The sequence below is a fragment of the Perognathus longimembris genome, chromosome 1, assembly GCF_023159225.1.
Source record: "Perognathus longimembris pacificus isolate PPM17 chromosome 1, ASM2315922v1, whole genome shotgun sequence".
NCBI classification, from domain to species: Eukaryota; Metazoa; Chordata; class Mammalia; order Rodentia; family Heteromyidae; genus Perognathus; species Perognathus longimembris.
In genome coordinates, this window is record NC_063161.1 from 54,132,321 (window position 1) to 54,158,767 (window position 26,447).

At 51.2% G+C, this 26,447-nt stretch overlaps 1 protein-coding gene across 2 annotated transcripts; it reads right to left on the reverse strand.

Moving 5' to 3' along the window:
* Positions 1-247: 247 nt before the first annotated feature.
* On the reverse strand, positions 248-25,419 carry Asic1 (acid sensing ion channel subunit 1). Of its 2 annotated transcripts, XM_048350636.1 has the most exons (11): positions 25,042-25,419; positions 23,968-24,163; positions 4,852-5,002; positions 4,076-4,203; positions 3,371-3,521; positions 3,108-3,164; positions 2,548-2,701; positions 1,768-1,859; positions 1,240-1,319; positions 1,056-1,160; positions 248-914 (listed from the first exon to the last, which is right to left on the reverse strand). In XM_048350636.1, exons 1-11 carry the CDS (start codon positions 25,401-25,403, stop codon positions 810-812), a joined length of 1,581 nt encoding a protein of 526 aa, XP_048206593.1. In that variant the 5' UTR covers positions 25,404-25,419; the 3' UTR covers positions 248-809. The 2 variants fall into 2 exon arrangements, with proteins under 2 accessions (XP_048206593.1, XP_048206585.1); XM_048350628.1 differs by lacking the exons at positions 23,968-24,163; positions 25,042-25,419 and adding an exon at positions 7,914-8,582.
* Between the last annotated feature and the right edge of the window lie 1,028 nt (positions 25,420-26,447).

Here is a 26,447-nt window from a genome sequence, read left to right on the forward strand (position 1 = left end):
AAGAAAATTTATGGAGTGGCCCTCTGTGAGGGCCTCTGGGAGGGGGGCCAGTGAGGTCAGGCACCAGTGCCCCTCTCCCTGAGCTGGGAGCTAACCAGCCAGGTCTTTAATGGGATGTCGAGGAAGGCTGCCTCTTGGGAAGTCTCTCCAGCAGCTTTGGGGTGGGGGAGAGCTTGTAGTGATTTAGGATGTGGCCTACAGCACCGAGCCACATCTTGTTCTCTTCTCCATTTCTTCAGGGGACCCCTGACCCCTCCCAACCCCAGAAACTTCACATAGTGTGAGGGAGTGGGACTGGAGATTTATTTTTCTGCCTGGAGAGGGGCTTGAGGGGTGGTGGGGGGAAGTCACTGGGCTGAGAGGGTCTCTTAAGGCTGGGGAAGCCCCCTCACTAGCCCTCCCCCCCAAGGTACATTCTCTGGTTTGGGGCCCAAATTCCAGACCCCAGGGATCCCCTCTACCCCTCACTGGGAGGGGACTTTGGTGACTGGTGGCAGCAGAATGTAGGCGGACACTCAGATGACGGACAGAACTCAGGCTGGAAGCTAGGGGCGGCAGCATGGAGCAGGGAGGGGCAGCTGAGGTCCTTTGCCCCCCCCCCCTCTTTTTCAGATTAGTTTCATTTTGTTAAAATAAAAAGAATGAGCTAGAGGCAGGGAGAGGTCTTCTAAGGGCAAGACTCCTTCCTCACCCAGCCAAGAGGAAAAGGGCTGCCCAGGAGTGTGGGTGAATCCGCAGGGCAGATGTGGGGGGCCCTGTACTCTCTTCGCCCTCCCCACCTAGGCCTTTGGTACAGTGGCCTGCGGGACTCAGCAGGTAAAGTCCTCAAATGTGCCTCGGGCCGGATGGTGAGGTAGGATGTTGGCAGCATACGTCATCCCGGCCGGATGGCCCCGGAGGCTCTCACAGGGGTTCTAGGGGAAGGGCACAGAACGGGCACTGGTTATGAGGTGGACCTAGGGAGCCAAAGGAGAGAAGGTGGCTCTGGGAGGGGGGGGTTAGGGTGGTGGAAGATGGGGCTGGCTGCAGGGTGCCCCCTTGCCCTGGTCCCTCACATGTCTTTTGACGTCATCCAGGCTGAGGGCCACGCCTTTGTCTGCGCTGCTCCTCTTGGCCTCTTTCTGGCACTTGCCTCTTCTGCACAGCTTGTGCTTAATTACCTAGGAGGGGGCGGGGCGGGATGAGTGGACTGGAACCCTGCTCCTCTGGAGCCCTCCCCACCCCCACGCCCCTCTTTACCTCATAGGCATAGTCAAAGAGCTCCAGCACAGTGAGGATACTGGCTCCGATGAAGAGCCCCATCTGGCCCCCAATATCACCTGTGGAAGTGGGGGGGTGGCAGGCAGGTGAGGGGCCTCAGGACCCCACGGGGACAGTAGGGCTCAATGGGACTACAGCAGGCCAGCCAGATTTGCAAAGGGATTGACAGCCTTCTTAGGAAGGATTGCAAAACCAGATCCCAACAGCATCTCTTTGCTTCTCTATGCTTTTTGACATTTTTCTACTTTTTCAAAATGAAAAAGATGTTATTTAGGGGAAAAGATGGTTTACGAAATACTCCCCAAACTCTTAGTCTCCACTGGCACCCTTTCCTCCTGTCCAAGGGGCAGCTAAGCTTTCCTATTTGCCCAGTGCGGCCCCCCCACCCCGCCACATGCCACACCACAGGGTTGGGGAAAGGCCCCTAGGGATGGGGCAGAATGAGCATTCTGGTTTGGGTGGTGGGGATCCACACCATGCCCAAGGCAAGTGACATCAGACGCTCACCCAGGAGCCCTGCAATTTCATAGGCTTTCTTCTGCTCGATGGTCTCATAGTTGAGGACTTCGAAGAAAATATCCAGCACCAGAATGTTCTCCCTGTATAGGGGTAGGGAGGAGGAGACCTAGGTTCAAGTCCTATCTCTGCCCCTTACTAGCCAGGTGACCATAGCAAGTTAGCCTCTCTGAACCTGTTTCCATACCACAAAATGAGATACCAGCCAGGCACTGGTGGCTCATGCTGGTAATCCTAGCTTCTCAGGAGACTGAGATCTGAAGATGGGTGTTCGAAGCCAGTCTGGGCAGGAAAGCCTATGAGAGTATCTCCAATTAAAAAGCCAGAGCGGAGCTGTGCCTCAAGTGGTAGAGTACTAGCCTCGAGCACAAAAGCCCAGGAACAGTACCCAGGCCCAGAGTTCAAGCTCCAGGACCGGCACACACACAAAATGGTATGCAGATGGACAAGTGCCTTCCAGAGTTGTGAGGATTGGATGAAATGGCATAAAGGAAAAGATGCTTTGCATACTGGCAGAGGGAGGAGATCCTAAATAAGCATGAGGGTGGAGACAGTAATAAAGTGAGGAGAGAGGACAGAGAGTCCTCCCATGGCTTGTTCCGGCCTGATTTTTCTCTCTGTACACACCCCACCCCACACACTTGGTTTGCCTCTTGGATCTTCCCTGGGTTTACCTCAACTTTCTCTTGCTTGCTGAGCCCCCATCAAAGCCCACTCATACCTTCCACCGTCCCTGTGTGAGGACCTTGCTGGGAACCGCGGAGCCCTTACCCTATGTACTGCTCAGACTTGTTGAACTTCTTGGCCAGGTACTTGGCGGAGGCTTTGCTGGGGATCTTGACCATGGACAGCTCCTTGCTATAGCGGGTCAGGTTGCAAGGCATTTCACACACACAGTATTCTTGGTCCTTCTCCACCAGGAAGTCTGTGCCCAGCCAGGTGACAGGCGCTAGTTGAGTGATATCCTTCTGCCACCAACTCTCAACAGAAACACTCTGGCCCTGCCCGCCAAGGGCCCCTGAGCCCCCTTCTAGCTTCCTGCCCTGCCCTTCCCCTTGGCCTTGTGCCCATCCACCTTTCATAAGTATTACGCCTATGTGCCGTTCCTGAGGACCCTTCAGGGCCAGCCATCTGAGTCGCTTAGGAAAGAGACTGAAGGCCCTTCCCAGGTGGCCCCTGTTCCTTTTCCATAGGGACCTCTTCTCAGCATTCAAGTCAGACACGTGCATGGATGCAGTGGAGCCTCCAGGAGCTTGCTCTGAGAGCCCTACGCGTGTGGCTGCATTCTGACTGCTCCAGGACAAGGTGTGTGTGTGGGGGGGAGGACTCACCCAGGGCAGGATCTGCACACTCTTTGTACTGCTCTGGAGTGCAGTATGGGGCATCCCCTGGAGGAGAAGACAGTGGTTACAGGAGGGAGTTTAAAGGGGGTGTGATGGCAGAGTCCACCCTTCCTTCCACCCATCCCTGTGGGCACAGGCAGGGACCAAGGTCAGACGATGGTGAGAGAGGTATGGAGTGGGCGTGGGGAGGCCTACGGCTGGGGAGCTGGTTGGGAGGGGCAGGAGAAGGGCTCCAAGACTGCAGACCTGACCTGGCATGTGCACCATCCGGCAGTTGCAGTTCTCCACCAGGTACCGAGTCTCACAGTCGATGCGGCAGGCGGTGATGCTGTAGGAGTCGAAGAAATCCGAGTCCATGGTAACAGCTTTGCAGGTGCCCCAGGGCGGGGGCAGGTAGATGAGCTGCTGGGAGAGCCGGGGAGCTGGGGAAGTGTGGAGACCTCTTCCCCCCAAGTCACCTTGATGGACTTCTCTGACAAGATGCAGAATTCGGGAGCCCTACCCCTCACCCCCCATGGCCTCTGAAAGTCTCAGAGTTTGTTGGTCATCCACGCTGCTGATCATCCTTGCTCTAGCTCATCAGTTCCTCCCGTTATCAACCACCTACTGTACTACCTTTCTTTTTTCTTTTCTCTCATTCTTTCTTTCTTTCTTTCTTTTTTTGTGTAAGACCTCTAGGTTAAACTCTGGGCTTGGGTGCTGTCCCTGAACTTGGTTGCTCAAAGCTAGCCCTCCACCACTTGTGTCACAGTTTCACTTCCGGGTTTATCTGATGTTTAATTAGAGAAGAAAGTCTCACAGACTTTCCTGCCTGGGCTGGCTTTAAACCATGGTCTTCAGATCTCTGCCTTCTGAGTAGCTAGGATTCCAGGTGTGAGCCACCAATGCTTGGCTTCTACCACTTTCTTTTGAACCCCTCAACACCCCACCCCAGGAACAGCCTTCCACCCTCTCACCCGCTGCTCCTGGCAGGACACAAAGGTTTGAAAGCCTGGGGCCACGCCGAAGCCCAGCTGGTCGATAAAAGGAGGTTCATCTTGACTGTGGATCTGCACTTTGATGCCTGCTTCGAAGGACGTCTCATCTATGGGAATGAAAGGCGTACGGGTTAGGAGGGCTCCTAAGTCCCTAATTTCCTTCAGAGCTGGGGACAAGGCGGGGGCATATGACCTTTCCTGGGAGTCAGCACTAGCATTTAGTGGGAGGTTATCCATGGGGGTCCTAGCCTACTCCCTAGCCTCTTGGGGTTACCAGCTCCATGCTGCATCCACGATCTCTGCATCCAACACACTTCTTTTCTTACCTGGTGTCTGCTATGTCTTAAGATTCCAAATTCTCCCAGAGAATCACAGTCTCACATACTTGCTCCATTTCTCCTTTCTCCTTCCTCCCTTTCTCCTTTCTCCCCCTTCTCTCTCTCTCTCTCTCTGCCCCCCAAGGCCCCCTGAGACCAGGACAGGCAGGCAGCCCAAGAAGAGAGGGAGTTATTTATAGAGTGAGTGGCGGCTGCTGATGGAAGAGGATGGCTGGTTACCTTGGAGAGTAACTGAGACAGGAGGGGGAGGGGAAGTCAGGGAAATGTGAGTGTGGACGTCAGGTAGACTCAGAGATAGAGATGGTGAAATCCTGAGAGGAAGGGAGAGGAGACGATCCCTATATCACATCCCAGACTGGAGCCCTAGTAGAGGTGGGGGCCAGGAAGAAAGGAGGGGGGCTGAGAAGGGTGACATACCAGTCTCCCCCCACACAGGCAGGTACTCATCCTGCTGGATGTCCAGCATGATCTCCAGCCCATTGCCTGTCCCACCCTTCATGGTCTTCAGCCGAGGCCGCCCATCTCGGCCTGAGTTGAATGTGTAGCACTTTCCATACCGCGTGAAGACCTGGGGAAGAACAGAGTAGAGAGCCTGGGAGTTTTCCCGGCACCCCCTGAGCCCCAGAGCTTCTCCTCAGATCGCTCCAATGCTGGAATTGCACTACTCTTCAGGAATGATTCCTCTCGGGCAGCCCATTCTCCATTTGTTCCCCTCTCCCACCTATTCTCCATCCTTTTGTGCCCTGGAAAGCCAACCTTCGTGGGGTACATGGCCTGAGCTCCTTGGCCTCCAGAGGGCTTCTGGTTGGGTTTGGCCAATGGGAACCTCAAGTACGGGATCCAAAGGCAGGAGGAGAAAAAGATTGGGCTATCAATCCCAGTCCCATGCCTGTTTGTCATGCTGGCTGTGGCTTGGAACTTCTATGGCTATAAATATGGGCAGAATGGTAGAAGTGATAGCAATTTCCCACGATTGCTAGCTGCTCCCACCCCCAGTTGGCTTCTTTACTCCTGCCTACATCTCTATGAACAGCTTATTGAAGTCTTTTCGATTGGACTATCAAGTGGCAATCTCTGTGTGTGTGTGTGTGTGCGTGCGCACACGCACATACTGTCCTTGAAGTTTTTTTTGTTCAAGCCTAGCACCCTACCAGTTGAGCCACAGCTCCATTTCTAGCGTTTTGGTGATTAATTGTAGATAAGTGGTCTGGGAATATGGCCTAGTGGTAAAGTGCTCGCCTCATATACATGAAGCCCTGGGTTCAATTCCTTAGCACCATATATATAGAAAAAAGCTGGAAGTGGTGCTATGGCTCAAGAGGTAGAGTGCTAGCCTTGAGCATGCCCTGAGTTCAAGTCCCAGGACAGGCAAAAAACAAACAAACCCCAAAACAGAAAAAAGATTCTAACATGAGCACCTCTACTACCAAGATTCTATGCCTGACCTGTGAAATGGTGCTTCTCTTCTGCATTTCACCCCAGCCACTAGAACTCCTGTTCCCCCCAAGACCTTGCTTCCAGACCTAAGCCCCTCAAAGCTAATCTTTTTGGGCAAAATGCTAGTGTCTCAAGCTTATAATCCTAACTACTCAGGAGGCTGATTTCTGAGGATTGCAATTCGAAGCCAATCTGGACAGAAAAGTCCGTGAGACTCTTATCTTCAAGTAACCACCAAAAAGCTAAAAGTGGAGATGTGGCCAAGTGGTAGAGTGCCAGCCTTGAGTGAAAAAGCCCAGGCGAGAGCTCAAGACCCTGTGCTCACGACCAAGTAACACACACACACACACACACACACACACACACACACACACACACCAAAAGAAGAAAATCTAAGCTTTCTGGTTTCCCACCAGCCACCAGCACTTTTTGTCTATCATTGTCCCATTATCAATGGAACCTGAAACCCTCCTAGTTGCCATGCCAAGGACCACGCTCATCCATGCCTGGCACCTCTTCTGCCGGCACAGGAGTAAGCCACAGACATGGGATGTTGGCAATGCCCTTGCAGAGTTTGAGGGTATTGGAAGAAATCTCAGCCATGGGGTGGAGTTTCTCAGTCTTCTCTCCCTTCTGCGCCCCACAGTAGCTCTTATCGCAGCCCTGATTTCAAAGATGCATAAGGAAGATTAAACTAATTTTTTTCCTATGAACTTCCCACAAAGGAACAACTTCTGGATGGTGACAATGGAGCAGCAGAGCCAGTGGGGATCACTATGATGTAGCATTTGACTCTTTTCCCTACCTACAGCTTTCTCTGCTCCCCTCCAGTAGGGAACTCAAAATCAAAGAGCATTCCCATATTTTCAGGGTTAATCCAGAGCAATCAAACACAGACAAAACTCTAATGGCACCCTATAACCTCCCAGACCCATTGTCAGGTTTGGAGCATACATCACAGGCTAAAGACACACCTAGGCCTACTCTCCATTTGGGGTGATAAGAGGCAAGGTTGTTGAGGCTCCCAGGCACTGTGGGTGGGGCCATTGGGCAGTGGATTGCTACTGCCACCTGGTGGCAGTAGGTTAGAATTGTCTGCTCTACCCTCTGGCTGCAAGGAAGACAGGTTAACCCTTTCCTTGTATCTCCCGGCCTCTTTGAGGCCCAGTGGCTCCAACTCCTGCTTTCCTGTATGTCTACAGCCATCTAGGCACTGAGGTGGACTGAAATGATACATACCAGTTCCTACCTTGGGGAAGGAGATGGCATCAGGTGATGGGAGTGTAGGGAGGAAAAGTCAGGTACTTGCACCGGATAGAACTAGAAGCTGAACTGGGGAGATGAGGGGATGCCAGTTGGTCCCTTAACAGAGAGAACCCTAGACCTCTGGGTGGAAAGGTCAAGGGGGAAGGGTGACTCTCTGAGAGAAAGGTCCCCTACTACTTAGAGCTAGAGGCCATTTGATTTAGAGGAAACTTGTATTCACTGAGATAAGCAAACACAGAGAGGACAGAGCAACACCACACACACACACACACACACACACACACACACACACACACACACACACCTTCTGTGGAAGTTGACCAGGGATGTGGTAGAGTAATGATGGGACCAAACCCCCTACTTCCCTGCCACCCCCAAAGACCAAATGGCCCTTGTCTTACCATCATCCAAGGGGTGATAGTCAAAATAGTTAATAATTGGCCAGGCACAGGCATCCACCAATAGACCAAAGGCTGACTTCACAGACAGACCAAGGTCTTGGGCCCTGCTGAACCATGAGGAAGTCTGGGAAAGGGAAGGTGGTGCTGGGGATACTCAGGGAGACACCAGGGGCTTCTGGGAAGCTGCTAATCACTGATTCGCATAGATGCATTTCAGAATTTGGACAGAAGCTCAATATTGGTGTGGACCTGGGAATATCAGCCCTGTTCCACATGGGCTTTGTGGGTAAGTGCTAGTTCTGGGAGGTGGTGGTCAGGGACAGCCATGACAGACACAGTCTTGGGGTTACTGTGCTAGGTATGGGACCCACTCACCACAGAGAAGTTGTGGGGGCCACAGGGCCCTCCGCAGTAGGAACAATAGAGAAGCATGTCCTCCAGCCGGTGGCAGGAGCGATTGTAGAAACGGTGCAGGTTAAAAGGCTCCCCAGAAAAAGCCTCTGGCCCAGGCGGAGCAAGGGGTACCCCGGGATCATCACTTTCATCTAGCCCCAACATAGGGGCCAGGTAGAGCAAGTCGGGGTAGCTGAGCTGGGACAGGCGCACAGCATTGGTGTTGCAGAAGGTGACAGCGGGGAAGGCCAGCTCGGAGGAGGCCACTTCATCCAGCAGCGTCACGTGCGGGTAGCTGAGGTAATAAGCAACGCGGTCCCCTACCTGGCATAGGAAGGCACCCAGTGCTATGACAAAGGCCACTGCCCACAGAGCCTGCCTGGGCCCTAGACCCCCTTCCACAAAGATGTGGTTGGCACCGTGGAGGGTGCAGCTGTTGGCAAAGGCTACCAAGTCCACAGGTAAAGCACCCTCATCGGTCCCTTTCCTCGACACCTCCTTTTCCTTCTCTTCTTCCTCCTCTTCAGATTCTGAGTTGTCCCGCTGCTTCTGTCTCTGTTGTTGCTGCTGGGGCCCCCACACATCCCCCAAGGCCCCGGGGGCCTCATCTCCCGAGGAGAATGACACAGAGCAGAAGACCTGGATGGGCATCTTCTCCAGGGGCTTCCTGGCACTGGGAGGTTGGTAGGAGGCAGATGCGGAGGGCAGGGCGATGTGATCTCAGGTAGGGTCCAGCAGAGACAGCCTCGTAGCCCTTGAGCCAGGCTGTGAGTGAAGACTGCCTGGCTGGCTGTCCTTCCACACAGAGCCTGTATGGCAGTGTGGCTGAGTTGGGGCGGGGCATGGAGGGAGAGACCAGCCTACTCTGCCAGGAGGGCGGGCATCTGTGCTGATGAATAATTGATAGCGCTAGGAAAGAGGCTGATGGGGGGGGGGGGGAGCTGGAGCCCCTTCCTGTCACCTATTCCAGCAGGACACACAGAACTTAAGACAGAGTTGAAACCCTAGAAAAGCCTAAGCCCGGGACTCGTGCCCCTTCCTCAGGTAAGGTGAGACCTAGTAGCGACCTTGGCTCTCAGTACCAGGATGACCTCAGCTGGCCACAGTCCCTTCTGTCCTCCAGGACACACATGCCTGCCCTGTCACTTGCCAGTTTGTTCCTCATTGTGTCCCCCAGTTTCCCCATCTCAATTCTGGCCCTCTCTGTTATTCTCGACTTGGTCTATTTGTTCCTGTGGGATAGCCTAGTCTCATACACTCTGCAGGCATTCTCCAGACCTTTTGAATTCTCTGTGGCCCATAAGCCCCCCCTCCCCATTTTTCCAATCCACCCTTAAACTCCCTGCTTTCTCTCCTTATTCCTTTGCTCCTCAGTTCCTTTCCAATCACAGTCCTAACCCCAATTTACTTTCAGTCACTGCCTGAGCCTCCAATTTCCCTGAAATCCCTCCTTATCCACCACCAAGTTCACTCCAGCTAGCCTCTGACTCTCCTTTCCTTCCTTCCTCCCTCCCTCCCTCCCTCCTTCCCTTCCTTCCTTCCTTCCTTCCTTTGTTCCTTCTCTTTCTTGTCAGGTGTGGGGTTTAAACTCAGGGCCTGGGTAGGCACTGTCCCTGTTTATTCACTCAAGGCTAGTGCTCTACCACTCCTAACCACAGCTCCATTTCCAGTTTTCTGGATTAATTGGAGATGAGTCTCCTGGACTTTCTTTCCCTGGGCTGGCTTCGAACTGCTATCCTCAGAACTCAACCTGCTGAGTATCTAGGATAGCAAGTGTGACCTGCCATGCCTCCTTGGCCTGACCCCCCTTTCCCCTTTCTCTCCTGACCTCCAGTTTTATATCATGTCAGCACCCCTTCCCCCATGCTGACTGCACTTAGATCCCTTCCCTCCCCTCCCCCTGCTTTGTGGCTTGTGGGGCGGCCCAGGTTCCATTAGCAGAGGTCTCTCATTGACCACAGACTCATTTCTGGCCAGTTCCTGGCATTGGAGGAGGGACTTTGTCTCTTGCAGCTGAAAAGCTTGCTGGCAGAGTACAGCTAGCTCCCCTCCCTCCTCATCCCGCCCAGCATGCCCCTCCTCCAAAGTTTCCAAGACAAGTTCAAGGAATTCTCCCCCAGTGAGTCGGAAAAATGGTGATCAATGCCGAGGGTCCTGGATCAGTTATTGGGAAACAACTTGGGCCCCCTAAACTCTCAGACACCCCAGTCCCTCAGTCTTTGAGGTACCCTCTGCCTGCACTATATTATTCTCTGCCCACAGGCCTCTGCTCCTTCAGCATGCTCTCATTACCCAGGGCCAATGGTTGAGGAACTTGAGCTACCAGCCAGGACTCCAGGGCCAAGAAGGTGACCTATGGGGTGGGAGAGAAAGGGGGGAAGCAAGGAAGGGATGATAACATGTGAACCCCTCCCCTGCAGAGGCAGAGGAAGAGCAGTCGGGGCTGGACCAGTCTACCTTGGCTTTTCTATTCCTTAGCCATTCCATAGTCCTGGGTCACTTGCCCCATCTCCATTGGCAGGACAGACCCCAGAGTGTGATGGAATGGGAGTCAGGTGCCAGGTTCTAGAAGAATCGACTTTGGCCGCAGCTTTGACACAGAAGAGAAACCTTTGAGGTCTGAGCCCTTTCTAGCCTTACACCATTCTCCTCATATAGGCTTCTAATTCTGGTTGCTGTCCCTGAGATGCTTTTTTTTTCTCAAGGCAAGCTCTTGAGCCACAGCTCCACTTCTGGCTTTTTGGTGGTTAATTGGAGTTGACTCTCATGGACTTTCCTGCCTGGGTTGGCTTCAAACCATGATCCTCAGATCTCTGCCTCCTGAGTAGCTAAGGATTACAGGGGTGAGCCACTGGTTTCAAATTCTTTGATGTAAACAATGACCTCCCTGAAGGTTCTTCCTACTTTCAGTCCACTGCCCATTCTGCTGTTTATAGACTGTCCCTAACACCCCAGGCCTCCCCCCCACCCACCTAAAGTGCCCTTCTGCCTTCCCCCACCATTTGCTCCCTCCCCCTCCCCAGAAACACTGGGCTTGTCCACAGTTCCTGACTTCCTCAGGCTCTAGCTAGAGAGGCTCTGTTCATTTTTTGTTTCTTTTCTAAGACACAGGGCCTTGCTATGTTGCCTTGCCTGACCCTGAACTCCTAGTTTCAAATAATTCTCAGCCTCTCAAACAGCTGGACTACAAGCAGAAGCCATCATACTTGGCATTCTAGTCACACATTTCGTCCTCCAAGAAGCCATCTCTGACCCCACAGGACACAGTGCCCACCCAAGGAACGGAATAAAGTGCCCAGCTCTGCTCAAGGGCCATCTGGTATGAGCAGTGACCAGCAGCTCCCTGAGGGAAGAGACTCTTGGAGTAACGGACCAGGACCTGGAGTCCACAGGGAACAAGCATCCAGGAAAGGCAAGACATCACTGCAGAGGTTGAGAGAGAGAGATCTGCCACCTTAAGCTCTTGTCTTGGCCCTTTCTCAGATGAATTCCGGGGTGGCTCTTGGGTTTCCTGTCCCATGGGCATCTTGTTCCCTCCTGCCAGACTTCATCTGTCTGAGGGCAGGGTCTCGAGCATTGCACCTCTTCAGGAAGTCTTTCAGGGTGAGATCCAAATTTGGGTTGGAGGAGGAAGGGCCAGCTGGCCAAGGCTGAGGCAGGGAAGGTGGCTCTTGCGCTCTGTGCCCACTAGAGGGCATTATCCCCCTCTAACAGCCGTCCTGGAGTGGCTGTGGATTGGACTCCTAGAGAAGGGCAACTGAGTCCCAGGGGTGGCTTTCAGTTTAGGGGCCTCAGCAGAGGGAATGCGTGCAGACCAGAGCAGTTTCAAAGGACAGGCATTCGGAAGAGCCATAGCTCTTCTCTCCCCGCCCCCCAAGACCACCTCACCACACACACACACACACACACACACACACACACACACACACACACACACACACTTTCATTGCCTCTCCTTCCCTGCATTCTGGTTCCTCTAACACTCTCCACTTACTTTCATCTCACTCAGGTAGACGGATCCAAAGTTCCCCCATGCTGGGGAGGTGAGGACGGTAGCAGAGCGCATTTACAGGCCACTGGGTCGCACATAGGGCTCCAGGAGGTGACCAAGTATACCAAACCTCCCAAATTAAGCCATACCCATTTCTGAATCTTCCACCCAAGCCTTTCCTCATCCCTCCCACCAGTGTTTTTCTTCAGCGGTGGGCCAACCCAGGGCTTCCTGATGTCTGTGTCTCTGTCTGGATTTCACACCCTTTCTGTCTGTGTAGTTGTTTGGTGGTTTCACCTGGCTCCTTGTAGGATCTTTATACAACCAAAGAGGCAGGTGTGAGGAACTTCACCACCATTGGACAAATGAGGAAACTGAGGCACGACAAGCATTCTACCACTAAGCCACATTCCCAGCACCACTTATACAGAAAATGGCCAGAAGGGGCGCTGTGGCTCAAGTGGCAGAGTGCTAGCCTTGAGCAAAGAGAAGCCAGGGACAGTGCTCAGGCCCTGAGTCCAAGGCCCAGGACTGGCCAAAAAAAAAAAAAAGAAAAATCTAAGGGACAATGTTCAGGCCCAGGGTTCAAATCCCAGTACTGGCACGCGCGCGCGCACACACACACACACACACACACACAACCCAGCTCTGGATGCAAAATAGAGGAGCCACAGTGATTGGCAAAAGCTTGTCAGGAAGCCAGTGTCCAGGTAGAGGTGAGGCGTGGGGTTGGGGGGGAGAGGGGAGAAGTGTGGGAGGCACAGCTGACAGATCCTGTGTGAACCTGGCATGTGCGGGTGGTGGAGTGTTAGGGAGGATTTCTGGCTTGCCTGTCTGGGTGAGCGGTAGCTGGCTTACTAGATCAAGGCAGAGCCGAGAAGGGTTTGTTTGAGAGGTGAGAGGCTGAGCTTGGCTTTGCCCCTGCTAGTTAGAGGAAGCCTTGAGGACATCCTAGTAGAGATGTTAAGTGGGCAATTGGCTATCTGGCCGATGTTAGGCAGAAAGAGCTGGCCTGAGACAGCAGTTTGGCAGTTGTCAGTATGTAAATAGTAATTGAAGTGATGAGTGAAGATGAGAATGCCCAAGAACAGACTATAAAATAATGAAGAAAAGATACAAAAGAGGCTTGATTTGGCAATATCTACTAAAGCTAAACAGAATTCGACTTCAGTACTTAGCCATAGCTCCTAGCTGTATTCCTAAAGAAATGACTGTATATGTCAATCTACAAACATGAGCAAGAATGGTCATAGTAGCTTTATTTATAACAGCCAAATGCTGGGAACAATTCAAATGTTGGGCATCTGAAGAATGAATGAATGCATTGTATATTTGTATAATGAGATATTATATAGCACTGAAAAAGAACCAACTACTGCTACACATAATGAGACTAAATCTCACTGTTATAATCATGAATGAAAACAGACACAAAAAGAGCAGGTATTGGGGGCTGGGAATATGGCCTACTGGTAGAGTGCTCGCGGAGTATACATGAAGCCCTGGGTTCGATTCCTCAGCATCACATATATAGAAAAAGCCAGACAAAGAAACACATGAGGAAATGCTCAACATCCCTGGTAGTAAAGGAAATGCAAATAAAAACAACCCTGAGATACCACCTCACTCCAGTTAGAATGGCCTATACTCTGAACTCAGGCAACAACAAATGCTGGAGGGGGTGCGGGGAAAGAGGAACCCTTCTCCATTGTTGGTGGGAGTGCCAATTAGTACAACCACTTTGGAGAACAGTATGGAGGTTTCTCAAAAAGCTCAATATAGACCTACCCTATGACCCAGCCATACCACTCCTAGGCATCTATCCTAAACAGCAAACCCCAAGATATCAAAAAGACATTTGCACTTCCATGTTTATCGTGGCACAATAGCCAAAATATGGAAACAACCCAGATGCCCCTCCACAGATGAATGGATCCAAAAAATATGGTACTTATACACAATGGAATACTACATAGCGATTAGGAATGGTGAAATATTGTTATTCGCAGGGAAATGGTCAGAACTCGAACAAATAATGTTGAGCAAGACAAGCCTAGAACACAGAAAACAAAGGGGCATGATCTCCCTGATATATGACTGTTAACAAAGGGAGACGGAGAGACAGTAGAGACCAAGTGTGTGAAATCAAAAACTGCTTGTCAAATAGTAGTCCCCACAGGATTGGGGCAGCAACCCAACAGTATGTAACTAAAACCAAACAATTACTCAACATATAAAGGTCAAAAATTGACCTCTCAGGGGAATACAATAGCTCAAAAGCTATGTATGTACATTCATATAAGACTACTGTCGACATATGGTCTAATACCGACATTACATTTAAAGCCCTAGGCGAACTTTCTTGGGCGTGGCCACATGGCTACTGTATATGTTCTTGATACATTGTATGTTATATATATGTCTACCTGACCTAGAGAAGAGATAGAAAAAACAGGACATAAGATATCACAAGAAATGTACACACTGCCCTACTATGTAACTGTACCCTTTTTGCACAACACCTTGTCAAAAAATTTGTGTTCAATTAATAAACAAATAAATTTAAAAAAAAGCCAGAAGTGGTGCTGTGGCTCAAGTGGTAGCATTTTAGCCTTGAGCAATAACAAGCCAGGGGCAGTTCTCAGGCCCTGAGATCAATACCTAGGACTGGCCAAAAAAAAAAGGACAGGTATTGGAAGGAAGATACATATATTTAGATAGTTCCAGAGACTTAACTATATTGAAACTTAAGTATATCAATACAACAGTGGCAGGCTTGTATGGGATGTATTGATGAGGAAAAGGCCTGAAGGAATTTTCTTGGGTTTTGGGAATATTTCATATCAACTAAATATATACCAAATGCAATTTACAGACATTACATGGTAAGATATCTCAATGTAATACTTCTTCATGCTGTGCCCTTAGATTGCATCCATCTGATTTAAAAGAACAAAGCTTGGGACTGAGCCTTGAGTCAATATAATACTTAAGGGCCAAGCAGAAAAGAACGAGCTGGCAGACATAGGAGTGGCTAGACTCTGGGGGCAATCAGAGCATTAGTGGTGAAGGAAAAGAACAGTTCAAGAAGGAGGTGAGTATTAGCAGTTTGGGAAGCTGCTGAAGCCCAAGGATGCACCATGCAGCTGGAGTTGGCCAGGCGAAGGTCACTAATGGGCTTAGGCAGAGCCACTCAGGCAGAGTGCTGGGATGGGAGGAAAGGCAGCCTGAAGTGGATCAAAGAGTGAGTGGGAGACAGAGAATGGGGACTTTAAACCTGCTTGATTTAAAAAAAAATGGTAGCTGTTGTTAGAGCCTGTTTATTTAATCATTTTTTCATTCATTCATTCATTCATCCGGAAAGGGATCCCACTGTGTTGTCCAGGCTATTTTGGAACTCATGTGCTCAAATGATTGTCCTGCCTCAGTCTCCCAAGTAGCTGGGATTATATACGTGCACGCGTGCGCGTGCACACACAGACAGAAGTACGTATGTTTTAAGTGGGAGTGTCTTAAGGTAGTTTCAATGTCAGCGGGGCCTCTCAGGAGAGGCTGCCTGTAGATGAAGGGGAGGCAGAGTGAGTGGGATAAAATCTCTACACTGGCAGCACGGAATCAGATCTGGAGAGTAGGATGAGATTTGATCGTCGATAAGCTAGCTGCTCCCTTCTGGGTGTTGGTACCAGAGGAAGAGGAGATCTTGTCTGAGGCTTCTGTGTTCTCGGTGAAGTGGGAGGCAAGGTCATCTGTGGAGAGGAGCTAGTCAGAGTCAGGGCGGCTGCTGGAGGTGAGTGGAAGACTTTTCAGTAATCACGGGGTGGGGGGGGGGTGGGGGGGTGGGCGGGGGGGGAGGTGGCAAGGTGACCAAGAAGACACAGAGGGATTGTTAGGCAGCACCACAGGCCCACTACAGGATGTTGATCATAAATTCAACGTGATCCAATGCTACTTCAGGGTATGACTTCCTCTGGCGGCACCTGGTACCCTGGGGAAAGCCAACAGTGGGTTCATTCAAGGTTGGGACTTGGCCAGATGGCACAATAAAGAGGCAGAGGAAGCTGGGCGCTGGTGTCCCATGCCTGTAATCCTAGCTATTCAGGAGGCTGAGATCTGAGGATGGTGGTTCAAAGCCAGCCCGGGCAGAAAAGTCCATGAGACTCTTAGCTTCAATTAACTACCAGAAAACTGGATATGGTGCTGTGGCTCAAGTAGAAGAGCACTAGCCTTGAGCTGAAGAGCTCAGAGACAGCGTTCAGGCCCAGAGTTCAAGCCCCATGACCAACCAAAAACAAACAAACAAACAAAAAACAAGAAGAAGAAGAAGAAGAAGAAGAAGAAGAAGAAGAAGAAGAAGAAGAAGAAGAAGAAGAAGAAGAAGAAGAAGAAGAAGAAAGAAAGAGAGAAAGAAAGAGAGAAAGAAAGAAAGAAAGAAAATAAATAGCCAGGGGAATCTAGAAGCTTGACACACTTAACCTGGAGAAAAGATTTCTAGAGCCTTCTTCTTTCCACAGGACAGCAAGCAGCTGGAGACCCCAGCGCAGCCTCATCCATCACACACAGGGAACCTCGCCTTTGACCTGAAGTTAGGGTCCCCTTCTGTCATTTACTGGCTTGTTGTGACTTCTTCAGGCAAGTCCCCTATTGCCTCTGAGCCTCAGTTTCCTCATCTTTCCCATGAAGATATTAAATGTCTTCCTGCCTTCCAGCACTGAGATGTCCACATGATGGAAAGTAAAGGGAATTTGTAAATTTTAAGCAAGACAGTAAGAGATGATTAATTTGGCTGGTATGTGCTCTGCATGCAATGGGGGTTTTGTCCTCACAAAAGCTGTGTTCCACAGCCACACACAGAGTTGCGTGTGCCCTCAGGCACATTCATATGTATCCACATTACACCCTCGTCTACATTCACAGCCCCCCTCTTCCCGGGATGCGCAGGGAGGGGCGCATGCGTGCTGCCCCCCTGGGGGCGTACAGACCAGGTTGACGCTCCAAGAAGCCTGAGCTGCTGCTGCCTGTGGTCAAGGCCACTGCGGCAGTCTCTCCCCAGGGACGTTCTTAGCCAGGCACGCTGATGCGACGTACCAATTAGAGACACACAACACTAAACATCAAAGCCCAACCTTCCAGGCCCTACGATGGGCAGCCACACATTGAGAGGCAGGAGATGAGAGGGGTGGGAAAGGTTTTTCTTTCTGAGAACTAGTGTTAGCTCAGGAAAGACCACTACATGCCCTGCTTTTTCTGCTAGGGTGGCCTTGGAGAGCCTGGCATGGCAGACTCTCCCTTCTTACAGTTTCTTAAGGAAACACAGCAGCTTCCTGCTCATTTTAAATGATGCCTTGAGAAAGATGTCTTAGGCCCGTGTCTGGGTACCTCCATATGCATTTAGGCTAGCATGGGCTTAGCCAGAGTAGCCCAGGTGCTTAGTCTCCCAAAAGCTGAAGGAAGGCTACCTCTTGACAAAACGTGTGTGTGTGTGTGTGTGTGTGTGTGTGTGTGTGTGTGTGTGCAGGTCCTGAGGCTTGAACTCAGGGCCTAGATGCTATCCCTGACCTTTTTTTGAGCCACAACTCTACTTCTGACTCTTTTGGCAGTTAATTGGAGATAAGAGTCTCAAGGACTTTCATGCTCAGGCTGGCTTTGAACTGTGATCCTCAGATCTCCTGAACAGCTAAGCCTGAGCCACCAGCACCCAGCTAACAAAAAACATTTTAAGAACCTTCATATATTCTCTCTTCTCACAGGAAATTAGACACAGAAGCTGAGAGATGGAGCTGGGTGCAACTCTGTCCTTATGCCAGCTCTCCTCCAGTTCAGCTAGCTATCACTTCATTTTTATGCCATTCCTTGGACACTGGCCCTTAGCTTTTTCTGTTTAAGGCTTGTGTGAAGTTGTGGCACACTTAAAAACTACCTTCCAGCTTGGCACCAGTGGCTCACACCTGTAATTCTAGCTCCTCAGGAGATTGAGAGATCTGAGGATTAAAGTTTGAAGCCAGCCCAGGCCAGAAAGTCCATGAGACTCTCAAGTCCAATTAACCACCAAAACCCTGGAAGTGGAGCTGTGGCTCAAGAGCTCTAATCTTGAGCAAAGAAAAGCGAAGGGATGGCAACCAGGCCTGAATTTAAGTCCTATTACTGGCATGCTGCCCCCCCCCCCACCCATGAGGATACCTGTATCCCAGAGCAGGTTCCCTGTAGCCCTCTCTGCAGGCCTTCCTTTCTGGGGCTGGGCCCTGGGGTGCAGTGGGCACACCTCCAATTGAGCTGTCCACTGGGCTGCCAGCCGGCATGGAGGAAGCTCTTCACTTCTGCCCCCAGAGGCACTTAGTTACTTCTATCAATTCCCTATTACTTTAGGCAACAGCCAGGAGATCAATTAGCTTCGAGTAGCCTCTTAGCTGATGGCCTTCGGGGAGAACTGGCTGGGGAAGGGGTGGGGAGGGGGTGAAGGGAGAAACTCAATAACTCCAAAGATGTTTGTTTACCCAAAAGATACTTGTGTGTAGACAGAAGACAAAGAAGAAAGAGACCCCAGCCCAAGCCACTTGGATTCCTGCAACTGGCTTCTGCCCAGCTACTCTTCAGACTTGCCTACTCAGTTCCAGCACTTTCTGGGGAGGAGGGAGAGAGGGGAAGGACAGAGTGAGGTCAAGATATCCATGAACCCCTCAGACAGGTGGAGCCCACCTTCCGTTGGAGCCTGTGTGTGTGTGTGCTGGTTTGGGGGCTTGACTTCTGGGCCTATGCACTCATTGTCCCCGAGCTTTTGTGTTCAAAGCTAGCTTCTACCAATTGAACTACAGTTCTACTTCCAGCTTTTAGGTAGTCAATTAGAGAGATGAGTCTTTCCTGCCCAGACTGCCTTCGAATCCGATCTCGAACTCAGATCTTACCCTACTGAATAGCTAGGTTTACAGGTGTAAGGCACCTTGCTATAAGCATTTTTTTTTTTTTTTGCTAGTCCTGGGCCTTGGACTCAGGGCCTGAGCACTGTCCCTGGCTTCTTTTTGCTCAAGGCTAGCACTCTGCCACTTGAGCTACAGCTCCACTTCTGGCCTTTTCTATATATGTGGTGCTGGGGAATCGAACCCAGGGCTGCATGTATATGAGGCAAGCCACTCTTGCCACTAGACCATATTCCCAGCCCCTACAAGCCTCTTTTAACCCTCTGCAAACAGTACATGCTCCCATTCCTACATACCCTGTGGAAATTTTCATCTGGACCTTCCTCTCTCTCTCTCTGCATGGTCTGGACTGTTTCCTTTCCTCTCTGAGGTTCCTTCCCTAGTGAGAGGAAACAGACCCAAGCAATGGGATTTTGGTGGGGTGGGGTGGGGCCCAGTGCGACTCTCTTTCTGAGCTTCTGGGGAAGGGTGAGGGATGTCAATGGAGGGGGCAGAACCCTGGAGCCTGCCACTCCTGGGCTCTAATTGTCTGTCTGTCTATCTATCTATCTATCTATCTATCTATCTATCTATCTATCTATCTATCTATCGATCTATCGATCTATCTATCATCATCATCTCTCTGGTGCCAGTAATGAGACTGGAACTGAGGGCCTTCTGCTTTCCCTTAGCTTTTTCACTGAAGAATCTCAGGGCCTTTCCTGCCTATCCTGGCTTTGAACTGCACTCCTCAGATCTCAGTCTCCTGAGTAGTTAGGATTACAGCCATGAACCACTGGCACTGGGCTCTACAGTGACCTCTTTGTCCCACATTTGGGTTGCAGGATCGTCTATTCACACTATCTCTCATGTTATCATTCCAGAACCTTGAGTGGGGATGGGGGGTTGGGGGTTGGGGGGGCATTTCTATGTCTACTCTCTCTTTACTCCACCTCTCTATTTGGAAATTCCTTGGGGAATCCTGTGGGTCCCCCACTGATTCATGCACCCCAATTCTACTCCTCTTGAGAGGGATTACTGCCCCTACCACACCCTCATCCACTTAATTTCTACCCTCTTCTTTCTTCTCTTCCAGGGTGCAGACATGAATTGTTGCTTCTCTCTCCCCCCAGGCAAAGACTCGGGGTCTCAGCTGGAGGGGGCGGCAGAGGGCAGACTGGGCAACCATCTGCCGGTCCCCTCCCCTCGGTGCTGCTCAGCATTCCAGCCACATCTCTGTTCCCACTGCCAGGGACAGATAAGGTGCAGCTGGAGGCTGGCACCAGCTGCGACTATGTTCACTCCCCAGCCCCTGCCCAGACACCAGCAGACAGCTGCGCCCCCAGTCCCCCTCCGCAGAACCCCTGCGCTGCTCGCCCTGATGAGTCTTAAGGTGGGACAGGAGAGAGGATCCCCACACCCTGTTACCCTGGCAACAAAAGAGGCAGCTAGGAAAGAAGAAGTTTTGTGGTTGGCATTCATTATTCTTTTGGTAGTTCAGGAGACAGCTACCGAGGCCTACCCAACTTCCCTCTGCCCCTTCAATCCAGAGGACTTCCAAGCTAGTTTCTCCTGAATTTAGTGCAGGATCCCCACATTCACCCTCCACAAGCTGACTCCCAGGGGGAAGGACACTGGCCCAACATTCCCTGACCACCAATCCCCACAGTTGAGCTGGATTCAGAAGCACATCTGGAGGATGCCTATTACAGCAGACCCTTGTCTTTGGAGGGCTTTAGAGACCAGAGTAGCCACCTTCCTATGCCTCCTGGAACTATCCTGTTGGAACAGGGTTCTTATTGTTTAGATGAGGGTTGCCCTCAGAAAATACACAAAAGAGTCCACATAAGCCCACAAACACTGTGTTTTGTAACATTTTGAGCAAGAACTTGTGCCATCAGTTAAGACCTCCTTCTCTAGTTGGGCATAGTGACACACACACACATGCCTGTAATCCCAATATTTGGGAGGCTGAGGCTGGTGAAGGGTGAGTTTGAAGCCACCCTGGAATATACAGCCCTGTCAAAAGAAATAGAGAAAGAAAGGAGGGAAGGAAGGAAGGAAGACAGGGAGGGGGGAAAAGAGTGAGAAGAGAAAAAGCAAGAGGAAGAAGGAAAGAAGAAAGAAAGAAGGAAAAGAAAAGAAAGGAAAGAAGAAAGAAAGTAAGGGGAGGAAGGAAGGAAGAAAGGAAAAAAGAAAGAAGGAAGGCAGGGAAGACAAGTTGATCTTGCCTAAGCCTTCACTGTGTAGATAGATGTTTTCTGTCAGTGCTACATTTGTTCAGTGATTCACATCCCCAACATACCTCTGGGCCTAGCAGCGAATAAGAAAGATGGAGAGATAAAAGTTTATTAGGAGACCAAGAAGAGACGAGAGGGTAGAAGGCTGGGCAAAGTGTCTATGAGTCCTCTGGGGCTTGCCAGGCCATTCTCCACCAAGAAGATAACAGATAGGGACACCCACCTTGACTCCCATCAGTGCAGGTGCAACCCCATAGGCAGAAGTGGTAAACTCTTGTTTGTTTGTTTGTTTTTGTGCCAGTCCTGGGCCTTGGACTCAGGGCCTGAGCACTGTCCCTGGCTTCGTTTTGCTCAAAGCTAGCACTCTGCCACTTGAGCCACAGCGCCACTTCTGGCCATTTTCTATATATGTGGTGCTGGGGAATAGAACCCAGGGCTTCATATATACGAGGCAAGCACTCTTGCCACTAGGCCATTTTCCCAGCCCCAGAAGTGGTAAACTCTTAACATGGAAAGAGGCTGGCAGGAAGGTAACCCACTGGCAGCAGCCATATTCCGAATCAGGTCTTTGACATGCACAGAGGCACAGAAAAGTCTGGTCTTTTCCTGGAAACCCAGAACTGAGAAATGTCACAGCAGGGTCTGGATGGTGTGAGCCTGTGTGTCTGCTCTAACAATGAAAATGCTCCAGAATGCTGTGAGCCAATCATACCTCATATAAGAGCTTAGAAATTGTCCACTCGGATGACATGAGTCAATTATATTTTAAACCAAACATAGTTTTTTTTTTTTTTTTTTGTGCTGGGACTGGGACTGGAACTCAGGGCCTTGTGCTCTTCCTTAGCAATTTTGCTTTAGATTGTCCTTCTACCACTTGAGCCACAGCTCCACTTCTGGCTTTTTAGTAGTTAATTGGAGTTAAGAATCTCATAGACTTTCCTACTGAGATTGACTTCAAATCTTGATCCTCAGATCTCACTCTCCTGAGTAGCTAGGATTACAGCCATGAGCCACCAGAGCCTGACTTCAAACATGTCTTTTTTGTTGTTGTTGGTAGTTGTGAGGCTTGAACTCAGGGCCTGGGTGCTGTCCCTGAGCTCTTTTACTCAAGACTAGTGCTCTACTACTTTGAGCCATGACATCACTTCTGGTTTTTAAATGGTTAATTAGAGATAAGAGTCTCATGGGGACTTTTCTGCCCAGGCTGGCCTTGAACCATGATCCTCAGATCTCAGCCTCCTGAGTAGTTAGGATTAGGCATGAGCCACTGGCACCCAGCCAAACATGTCTTAACATCACCATTTGAAATCTTTCTGGAAATGATGGAGACTCAACTGAACACTTTCAATGGACTTATTACATCCCAGATGTATACTTAGTACCTTTCCAGATTAAGCCAAACACTTCCTACTTTCATCTAGTACCACACACCATTAAAGTTAATATTTTCTCTTCCTTCTTGTCAGCTGCTTCTGCTCATGGGGTTGGCATTTGCTGTTACCTTCACCCACAGCTTCACTTTTCTCAGGAACTCCCTGGTATCAAGTTCTGTTTTTGTGGTTTTTTTTTTTTTGCCATTCCTGGGCCTTTTGACTCAGGGCCTGAGCACTGTCCCTGGCTTCTTTTTGCTCAAAGCTAGCACTCTGCCACTTGAGCCACAGCACCACTTCTGGCCATTTTCTATATATGTGGTGCTGAGGAATCGAACCCAGGGCTTCATGTATAGGAGGCAAGCACTCTTGCCACTAGGCTATGTTCCCAGCCTTGGTATCAAGTTCTGGAGGAGCCTAGTGCTCGCCTCATATACATGAAACCCTGGGTTCGATTCCTCAGCACCACATATATAGAAAAGGCCAAAAGTGGCGCTGTGGCTCAAGTAGCAGACTACTAGCCTTGAGCAAAATGAAGCCAGGGATAGTGCTCAGGCCTTGAGTTCAAGCCCCAGGACTGGCAAAAAACAAACAAACAAAAACAAAAAAAGGAGAAAGTTTCCTTACCTTCTGTGCTTTGGGGTGTTTCTTAAACTTCTAAAGCATCTTTTGTGTGTGTGCGTGTGTAGGGGGGAGGGTAGAGAAAGGGGAGCAGTAATAATGAGGTTTTAACTCTGTGTATTTGCTAGACAGACAAGTACTCTACCACTTGAACCACTTCCAGCCCTCACACAGGAATCTTGTCAGAATGCAAATTCTGATTCAGTAGGTCTGGGAAGTGAGGTGAGGTGCAACAGCCTCTCTCTCTCTCTCTCTCTCTCTCTCTCTCTCTCTCTCTCTCTCTCTCTCTCTCTCTCTCTCTCATCTTTATTTTCTTTCTGGTTCTGGCCTTGAACTAGGGACCATCCCTGACTTCTTTTGCTTAAGGCTAGTACTCGGCTGCTTTAACCCCAGCTCCACTTCCAGCTTTTTGGTGGTTAACTGGACTTAAGAGCATCATGGACTTTCCTTCTTGGTCTGGCTTTGAACCTTGATCCTCAGAGCCTCCCGAGTCACTAGGATTACAGGCATGAGTCACTGACACCTGGCAAAACTGCATTCCTTCCAAGTTCCCAGGTGACAGTCCCCAAATTCACTTTGAGTAACAACCACCACTCTTTATTGTAACATCTGTGACCCAGATGGTAACACTGGGGCCAGGCAAGGCCAGGCTACGTGAGTACCTGCATAGGGGAGTGTCTGTGAGTGTGTGTTGGTGCATAGGGGAGTATCTGTGTGTGTGTGTGTGTGTTGTGGTGAGCACCAAACTGAGGCTCAGGTCTCACACAGAGCAAATGTACCAAGTGCTGAGCACAGTCCTCTCCTGTCCAAAGCAAAGCTAACGACATATATTTCCTCTCCCTGAATAGCAAGCCTTGTGAGAAACCTGGTCTCCTCCCCTGAGGGCCAGACGACACCCCCCACTTCCATCAGGGGATCACTCACCACTTTGAAGTCTTCAGCACTGCAGACCTCCCCTCGGAAGTGGCAGGAGAGCAGCATGTCGCGAATGTCATGGCCAGCCCGGTCATAGAACTCACGCATGTTGAAGGGTTTGGGTTTGAAGCTGCGGAAGTTGGCCTTGTCCTGCAATATCTCCAGCTGCTTTTCATCAGCCATCTGTGTGTCAGGTATCTCATACCTGGAGCCAGGAATGGGGTGGGGGATGTCACATGGATGAGCACGACCACCAGAGCCCATCTTATACTTGAGGAGGGGCCACATCCAGCCCTGGGGTGAGGCAGATCTGGGCATAAACAGGCAAGGAAGAGGAGCTGGGCATGTCCAGAGGACATGCCGCATGGAATCAGAAGGACCCATGGCGGCTGCTCAAAAGCTGGGCCTCTTAGCACAAGAGTGAGGTGCATTGCCACATGCCAGTGGCTTGTGCTTGCAATCCTTGCTATTCGGGAAACTGAGATCTGAAGATTGCAGTTCCAAGTCAGCTTGTGCAGGAAAGTTCATGAGACATTTTTTTAACCAGCAATAAGCTGAAGTGAGCTGTGGCTAAAGTGGTAGGATGCTAGCTAGCCTCAGGCAAAAGAGCAAAGAGACAGCTCCCAAACCCTGAGTTCAAGACCTAGGACCAGCACAAAGGCACAAAACAAACAAACAAAACAAAGTAAGATGCAGCATGGATAAAGCAGGAGCTATAGCATTTATAATACGGTCTCTGCCAGTTGAAAGTGGTCTTTCCCATTTTTATGCAAGGGCACCAGGGCACAGTGGCAGGAGGGAGGGCAAGGTTAACTAAGACTGGGTGCTGATGTCTCACAGCTCAGGCTGGGTGGGTGGGGGTAGAGCTGTTTTGGACTATATTGGAACAGAGATTGGAACAGAGTTGGGATGCTTTAGCAGTACCCCAACTCCTTTATGGTAAGTGGAAGGGTTTGGGGGGTGGGGTGGGGAGATGCCAGCAAGAGGGCACAGTTAGCTGGCTCTCCGTGGGGGTAAAGAAAGTAAGCATTCTGATTGGCACCCCAATAAGCTGGACACAGAGTGGGGAGGTGAGGAGCCCACCTGTTGTTTAGCAGGGCCAGCAGCTCGCCAGCATGGTACAGGTCATTCTTGGAGACTTGGCTAAAGCGGAACTCATTGAGGTTGCACAGCGTGACGGCGGGGAAGGTGAGCTGGGAGGCAGCCACCTCGTCGAGCTTGGTGACATGATGGTAGTGGAAGTAGTATTGCACACGCTCGGTGCACACACACAGCAGCACGGCCAGTGAGCCCAGGAAGCACAGGGCCCACAGGGCCCGCTTCAGAGACAGCCTCTCATAGGAGAAGATGTGGGCCAGGCCGTGCAGTGTGGAGCTGCTGGCGAAGGCCTGGATGCTCACGGGCTGGACGCCACCCACCTCCTCCTCCTCGGCCTTCAGTTCCATCCTTGCCGAGGGGATCCTGGCGGGGAGGAAGGGGGAGATAAGAGTCTTTCAGCATCTTGGGATAAGAGTACACGTGGGCCCCTCCAATTACATCCTTCTAGAGTCCCTGTCTCCAGAGCTCTCTGCTCTCCATGTGTTAGATTTGTCTGGTGTGCAAGCGCAGAGGTGGCAGAGCAAAGGTGTGCATCCTGGATGGGGCTCCTCCTAGTATAGAGACTGGGGTGGGGGGAGGTCAGCTCAGGCCAAGAGAATGCTCTATTAGGCCAGGGGAGACCCCGGCTGTAGTTGCTGGAGGCAGAGAGGGAATTCCCCATGTTCCCACAGGCAGGCACAGGAGTTCCTTCCAGATGTGGGGTCACTTTGGGACAGAAACGTCTGCCCCATTCGTGGAGCCCAAACTCCCCCAGATAGGCTGAGCCTGGGGCCAGAAGCGCTTCTTCTGCTTCCTCCTGGCCTAGACTGTCACCCCAGGAGTTAAACCTGGGCCAGAAAATCCTCAGGGGGGTGGGTACAGCTGGGGAGGGGACTCACCTGAGTCCCCACTTGCGGTGTCTGAGTTCTTACCTGGGTATAGGCGCAGGCTGTGTGCGTTTGGGGGTGGGGTGGAGGGTTGCCTGAGGTGGATGTATGGGGGGCGCGGTTCCCTATGACGGCCACTTGTCCCCGCCCCAAGGCCCCCCACCCCCTCCGGTCTTGCTTCTCGTCGCAGTCCGGTTCCTTCCCGGCCCCCGCCCCCCTTCCTGGCCACCGAGCCTCCCCAGCAGCTGGGGAGAGCGAAGGAGCGGAGAGTCCCCGGCTCCGGGGTGGGGGGCGCGGAGGAACCCCGCGGGCAAAAGGCGATGCGATCGGGCGACCCACCTGAGGGGGGCTTCGGGCAGCTGGCAGCCGGCGGCAGGTCGTGGGGCGCGGGGCCGTCCGTGGGCTCAGCGCCGAGCCGCGGAGGGGCTCATGGCCCGAAGCCGGAGCCCGCGGCCGCCGCGGCACAAGCCGCGCAGAGCCCTGCAGGGAGCGGCCGGCCCGGCCCGGCCCCGCTCGGCTCGGCTC